The sequence below is a fragment of the Marmota marmota genome, unplaced genomic scaffold, assembly GCF_001458135.2.
Source record: "Marmota marmota marmota unplaced genomic scaffold, marMar, whole genome shotgun sequence".
NCBI classification, from domain to species: Eukaryota; Metazoa; Chordata; class Mammalia; order Rodentia; family Sciuridae; genus Marmota; species Marmota marmota.
This window is the reverse complement of record NW_026000211.1, coordinates 1,719,786-1,727,413: the sequence shown is the minus strand read 5'-3', so window position 1 is coordinate 1,727,413 and position 7,628 is coordinate 1,719,786. Positions and strand designations below refer to the sequence as shown.

The following is a 7,628-nucleotide window of genomic DNA, read 5'->3' as shown; positions in this document are numbered from 1 at the left end:
GGGGGGGGGGGGGGGGGGCAACTTGTGTAGATTGATACAGCAGGAGTGGAAGCCGTTTATTGCAGGACAGGAGCGGTATTTATACATTCCACACAGCTTATCTAATTAGCATAAACTAGATACATCAGTCAACCAATAAGGAATCTCCACACTTAATGGCTCCCTGGCATTACTTCACAAACCACTCCCTCTGGCAAAATGCCAGGCGCCATCCAGACTTGTTTACAGACTCTTACACACTTCCTAATACTATCCCATCAGGGGTTAGTGTTTCAACATCAGAATTGTGTGGGAAGGAGGTGAACATGCAGTCTATACCTATGTCCATCTATATGGCAGCCTTATTATTATTATAAATAGCATTGTCTCTTAATAGCTGTACCAGCTCAGAAAGTCACAGACAAGTGATGCAACACAAATAATATTTATATTTGTCTTTAAATTACCATATTCTTGGACCTCATTCATTTGAGTCACATGTGTTCTCCTCTTCTTGTCTCTCTTCACATTCCACATTTCGTCTTTTAAATCTGTTCTGTTAGCCTGTGGTAAGCAGAATGTCCCCTGCCCCACTTCCATCCATTCTAATACCCAGAACCCATGAATAAGTTGCTTTACATGGGAATGACACTTTGTAAACATGTTTAAATTAAGGATCTTAAAATGGGGAGATTACACTGGATTATTGTGGGGAGGGGGGCACAGCTCAAGCTATTCAGAAGAATTCTTACATGGGAAAGGGGACACAGGGGGGCCAGAGAAGGAAAGGTGATAATGGAGGCAGAGATTGGAGTGGTGTAATTGCTGGCTGGATGTGATGAGGCAAAGAATGTGGCAAACTTCTAGAAGCTAGAAAGGCAAAGAAATGAATTCTCTCCTATAAGACTTCAGAAGACACACAACACCCTGGTGACTGAAGCCTTGATTCTAATACCCATTTCAGACTTCTAACTTCCATAATGTTAAGATAATAAATTTGTGTTGCATTAAGCCCCTAAGTCTATAGATGACTGTTATAGCAGCAACAAACTAATATAGATCCCCAGTGACCTTGTTCTTGTTCTTTTCCTAACTTTACTGTCCCTTCATTGTATCCACCACTAATTGCCCTGATTGTCTCTGTCCTCTAATGGAAAAGATACTCCCTAATGGTCAACAGTTCAGAGATCAGGAAGTGTGGGAGGTTAGGAGAGGCAAAAAGAGAAGAGCCAGTTCAGAATGATCCTCTTGCTTTTCCCCAGATGACTAAACCTCACAGTGCTTAACAACCTGGCTCCTGATATCTCCTCCAAGCTCACACCCCCAACAGAGACTTCATCAATGGCAATACGCTATTCATTTCAGCACTTAACTAGACTTGGTCTTGAGGATCCTGAAATTCATCTGTTGATTTCTTTCCTGAAATTGTTTGATTGCAGTGACTGTTGATTTGTATTTGTTTGTGTTACTTGATTTCTCTTTCTTAAAAAGTTTTAATGCAGGTTCCCTGTGGATAAGCATAGAAATTCACATCTTTGAATTCACTGAACATTACCAATCACCTAGTATATTCCAAACATCATTCTGAATACTGGGGATTCACCAATGAGCAAAGTCAATATATATTTTTTTAAATCTACCTTCATTCTAGTATAAGTGGCTGGCAGAAGAGAGGAAAACAGTAAGTTCAAATATTTTGTAGTTCGTTATAGAGTGAGAAACTCTTATGGAGAAAATGAATTGGGTAAAAGGAATATGGAGTGTTGATTGGGGGGAGGGATGTTGGAAGTCTAAAGAACATTGCCATTAGAGCGCTCACTGAGAAAGTGTCTTTTGAACAAGTAAATAAGATAAACTTCTCACTCCAACCATGAGAAACTAAAGACTTTGAATATACACATCCACCACAAACCTCTAGAAAATTAAATAAAACATAAGACCCAATTATTTTCAGACACACTGAACAACAGGGAGTTCAGAACTGTGATCACTGTCTTACCCCAGACAGGCTTACCCCAGCCCAGGCTTCCTGCTGAAAACGGAGTTTTGAGGCAAACTCATCCTCCTCTTCTGCCGGCAGATGACATGGGTCTGCCTAAGTTACAAGCCTCTGCAGCCATAAAGCACGCTGCAGCTCTCAATGATGGATTGGGTCTTTCAATGTTGCAACAAACCCCAGCACCGCAATTTCTTCTGAGTTCTTGTCTCTTGAATTCAGAATATGAAGTCCTGAGAGACCAGGATGAGCAATTCAAATGTGCACAGAAACCAAACTCCAACAGCACGAAAGTGAACCTAAAGGGATCACAGTTTCGTGTGTTAGTCTAGGGGTTTATATAGCACTTGCTCCAATGCTATTGGTCCAAACTTATGCTAATCAGAGCTTGAAAAGGTATAACCCTACTGGTCCAAAATTATGCTAATTAGATTTTGGAAAAATACTAATGCCATTGGTCCAAAATTATGCTAATTAACACTTGGAAATGTACTAATGCTATTGGTTAGCTTTGAATCCCAATGGATTTGCCTTGCTTCCATTTTCTCAACACTTCTCAGGAAGCTGAAGGTTGAGGTCCATGAATTGCGCATGCTTGGGTGGAAGAGCTGGATCTGGAGCTGCAAGACCACGTGCAGCTGGTGTCTGTGCTAGGATGGCAGGTCAATGTACCTTGGCTCGCCGGTAGTGTTGGTCTGTTCTTCTTATGCCCAAGCAGGCATGGCAGGGTCCGTGCAGCCTCGGCCCATGCTTGTTGCCTGCTGTCCAGCCCGCCCAAGTTGTTGTTCCACCACTCCACCACTGCTCTGCTGCCACTTGTCCCCAGGGACCAGTGGGCCAGCTGAGCAGCGTGGCAGCTGGGGAGCCCTATCAGTACCTGGAGGCAGTATCCAGACTAGATCCCAGGGAGAGGAACTCCAGACAGATCTGGGGGTCTCACTAAGTTAAGGAGGCAGAAATCAGAGTTCAGGGAGGCTAAAGAGGCTAGAATTTTCAGGTTAGGGTTCCAAAGTGAAGGAATCTATATAAAAGAGTTTCAGAAATCTGCATAGGAAGGCTGAACTTGCTTGTGTAGGCATAGGGTGAAACTCCATGAAACTGCAAGGATAGGAAGGAGAAAAGGTATTGGGAAGTTGTAACTAATTTACAATTTTTTAAAAAGGTTAGTAAACATTTAGGTCCCCTCCAACAAGAGTAAAAAGACTTCAGTAAATGTAAAATCAATTGGTAGCAACTCCAGAGGTCAGTGGCTTACATATGGGGCAGAAATAGCCCTATAATACATGATATTCTAGACCTTCCCTAAAATAACTCTTAAAATAATGAAATGAACTTGTAAGTGACAGCCTGTCATAGGAAAGTTCAGTGCTTTTTAAAGTAATAAACATAATTTGAGAATTCAACAATGTAAAATTCAAATCATCTGATAGTTGGTAAAAATCGATAGACATCAAAAAGCAGGAGAAAAAGGCATAAGATAAGCAATCAATGAGAAAGACACAGAAGATGAAATTAACAGAAGAATTCTAGAGTAGTTATTATGAATGTGTTCGACACGCTAAAAGATGTAAAAGAAAACTTTGGTTTAATGAGTAAAGAAAAGGAAATTGTTCAAAAGAACCAAATGGAACTTCTAGATATGGCAAACTTCATTGCATGGGATTTATAATTGATCATACAAAAGTAAAAGTTATTGAATCTGAACACAGAAGAGAATGTATTCAGAATGAAGCACCAGGGAAAAGAAAAATGAAATGAAGAGTCTCAGCAACTAGGGAACAATATCAAGCTATGCAACATATCTGCAATTAGTCACAGAAAAGGGGGGTTCAGGATATTTGAAGAAATAATAGCTGAACATTTTTTAAATTAGGTAAAAAGTATAAACTCAATTATCCAAAAAAATTCAACTCAATCAGAATAAATTCAAAAATACTGCATGATGCCTCTTCATAAACAAATAACAGAAGACCCATGATGAAGAGAAAATTCTAAAAAGCTGCCGAGCAAAGAGATGAATGTGCAGTGGAAAGAACAAAGATAAGAATAATGGCAGACTTTTATGAGAAACTATGCAAGCCAGTAGACTGTGAAACGACATCTTTTGGTGGGAGAGGAGGTGTTTATGTTTCACTCTTTTTCTTCCCACATTTTTGGTTGGTGCATTATGACAGTACATCACGGCAGGATTTGTTGTTGCATATTTATACATGCATATAATATAACAATAAAATTTGACCAATATCACTCTCCAGCATTTGTCCCAATATAACATTTTTAAAGTGCTAAGAGAAAAAAAATTGAGTAACAAATGTCAATGTAGAAATAGTGAACAAGCAAAATGAAAGCAGAATGAAAAATTTATCAGATGAACAAAAGTTGAAGAGAGAATTTGACACCAGCAGTCCTGTACTATGAGAAATGTTAAAGAAATTTTTATGATGGACAAAAAATGATACCAGGTGAAACCTAGAATCTTCACAAATAACAAAGCAGCTTTCAACTAGGAGTGACAGAGACTAGTAGATAAATATCCCAGGTCCTTCACCCTGTAATAGAATAACTCCAAAGAGCACATTCTACAAGGATTCTCCATTTTCTAGTTGATTTCCACTTGGCCAAAGTGGCAAATAGACTATATTTAGGCTCCTTTTCTCACTATAAGTGTCAAAAATTTAGGTAAATAAAAAATGTTAATTATTATTTCTAATTTTCTTTTTAAAATAGTTGACTGTTGAAAGCAAAAAATAATTGGAATGAACTTAGGATGCATAATATATATTTCATTGCCATAAAATATATGACAATAGAAACTCAAAGGACAGGAAGGAAAAATGGAAGTATACTGTTGTAAATGATTATATGTACACTACTATATGGATTGCCACAGTNGCAGGTTCCCTGTGGATAAGCATAGAAATTCACATCTTTGAATTCACTGAACATTACCAATCACCTAGTATATTCCAAACATCATTCTGAATACTGGGGATTCACCAATGAGCCAGTAAACCAATAAGCCAATAGTAGAGATTAAATTAAAAAAAAAAAAAAAAAAAAAAGCTTAATAAACCCCAAATCAGAAAGAGAAAGTGGAAAAAAAAAATGAAGCAAAGAACAGATGGGACAAACATAAAACAAACAGTAGGATGGTAGGCTTAAATGCATAGATTTAAATAAATAAGCACATGAAATGTAAATGTTCTGAGCACTGCAATTAAAGGAACTAAGGGACTGAGCCATGAGACTATTTAAAGAAAGAACATTAAAGACAGAGGAAGCAAGTACAGGACTCCCATTCAGGAGCAGACCTTCATGTTCATGGTGCAGGAGGAAGACCATGCAGCAATAGAGAGTGGGCCAGAGGAATGTGGAGAAGAGGAGGTCAGAGATGTGAAAGGGGTTGGGGTCAACAGATTACCTGGGGCCTTGCCTGACATTGCATTGCAGACTTTTGTTTTTAATCTGATTGCTCTAGGAAGCCTTTGGAACTGTCCCTTCTAATAAGTTAGCCTGTATCCACATGCATCCCACAGCCACGTGTGCTCAGCAGCTCTGTAGTGAGTGGCTACCATATTGGATAGTACAGACATAGAATACTTCCATCCTCACAGAAAGTTCTACTGGTCATCACTGGAAGGTTTTAGAGGAGATGAACAGCATGGTTTTATATTTTAAATATAAACAACAGGACACTTTGGCTCCAGTGTTGAAGGCAGACTGCATGGGGCAAGGGTAAAAGGAATAATGGCATGTTTTCGTATTTAATCAGAAATGTCAAAAATAAAGAAAAACTATGGCTAAATCCAAAATAAGCAATAGTGAGTTAGGAAAATAATATTTTTTTATTAAAAGATAAATACTGTTTTAAACTTCAAAAGTGTTGTAACAGCAAACTACTTGACATAAGTATTTTCAACTTAAGCGTTTAGAACATAACGGAGATTACTTTCATCTTTGGATCTACTGTGGTGCATTACATCAAATGGCACACACCACTCTCCAACTAAACTGTTGTGTGAAGTAGAAGCTGTTTTTGCCTCACTCATATATTCTCATCCAGTACCATTTCTGTATACACCAGCTAAATCCAGAAGCCTGGTTCCCTTTGCCTGAGCATGTTTTGTGGCCTCTGCAACTCACTGGACCTGCTCAGGTAAAATATCAGAAACACCAGGGAGTGAATACTATCAACCAGTGACTGACAGAAACCTGAAGCTCAATTCCACAGTTGCTTTATCCAATAGTAGAATAACTCTGAAGAGCATGTTCTACCTGGAGTCTCAGTTCTCTAGCTGGCCACAGTGGTAGGTAGACTACATTGGGGCTTCTTTTTCTTCTCTGTTCAATTTCTTTACTTCCCTACCAGTGTCTGGGATCTCATTCCAAATCAAACTATTCCACTAAAATATTTATCTGCTTCGCTGAAATACAGACTAAGGAACTGTCCTCAGTTCTTCCTTTCCTGCTGTAGAATGAGGTGCCTTTGGGGCATCTTATTTATAGCACAGAGGTGGTTAAGTGATTTGGTTTCAAAAGCAAATTGAACTGGACGTTTCAATACAAGAAATATAAGTTTTATTTGATGCTGTTAAGAGTAATTGCTTCTAATCAGAAGTATAATCTGAGACCAGTTTAGAAGGTTGGAAAGATGAAGTAAGTTGTAACTTCATAAAAGGCACAAGACACAATGACTGGTGGAAAATCAACCCTACACCTGCATACAACTGGAAAATTGATCAAATTATATGAAACATTTGTTTTCAGAAATCTGCCAAAGGCAGCAAAGGGAATTGATCCAGTGAGCCTTGCAGTCTCTGTTCTTTCCACCTGGGCCCTTTACTAAGGCTAGAAGCAAAGGGGGAACAATGGGATCTCAGAACTGGAGACAGAGATCAGAGTTCTGGGAGCCTGAGAGGGCTAGAATGTAAGGGGCAGAGTGCTGGAAAGCAGGGAACTCTTTTGGAAAAGGAATGTCCAAATCTGTAGGAGTTCATTTGAGACCTTGGCTAAATTCTTAGTTATACATATATAGGGTGTGATTTCAGGAAGAAGACAAAGAAAAACTAGTGCAAATTTAGTGCAGAGAATTCTGAACAGTTATTCAATACATAGTATTTAATAGCCTAAAAGACTAATCCTAAAGTAAAGGCTTAAAAATTACTAAGGATCCCTCCTCCTCAAAAGATTTTTGTCTATCAATATTTGCTATATCATAAATTAAAACAAAGATCTTAAAGAATATTTAATAATTCCATTAAAAGAACAATGATGAACCTATTATGTGTTAGCATAACATTTTCACAAAAACAATCATATTTTCTAAAAAAAAATTAATGAGAACAGTAGCACTGTTTTACATTTTCAAAATCTCTTTAATGACATTAATAGAAGACAGCTGTAGTTCTCATATGTGCTTTTGCTTTCAATCTGTTGTGATATGTTGTTTTGGTTTCAGTATATGAAGAAAATCTGGCCTTGCACAGATACATGGTTGGCTATGAGAAAAGTATTACCTTTTGGGGTAATTGTCCTTATTCTTTGTTATAATTATGGATTGGATTATGTCTTCTCAAAAGAATACATTGAAATTCCTATTTATGGGATCTCAGAATATGACCTTATTTGGCAATAGAGTATTTACAGATTTAAA

General features: G+C 38.0%; 1 protein-coding gene across 1 annotated transcript in view; it reads right to left on the bottom strand.

Annotated features, from left to right (window-relative positions):
• Positions 1 to 2,300, bottom strand: part of LOC125612846 (low-density lipoprotein receptor-related protein 2-like) — a 43,392-nt gene extending 41,092 nt beyond the window's left edge. The window contains exon 1 of the mRNA XM_048791764.1: positions 1,994 to 2,300. Within this exon, the coding sequence (XP_048647721.1) occupies positions 1,994 to 2,040 (47 nt within the window). The 5' untranslated portion in view covers positions 2,041 to 2,300. The remainder of the gene's footprint in view (positions 1 to 1,993) is intronic.
• Between the last annotated feature and the right edge of the window lie 5,328 nt (positions 2,301 to 7,628).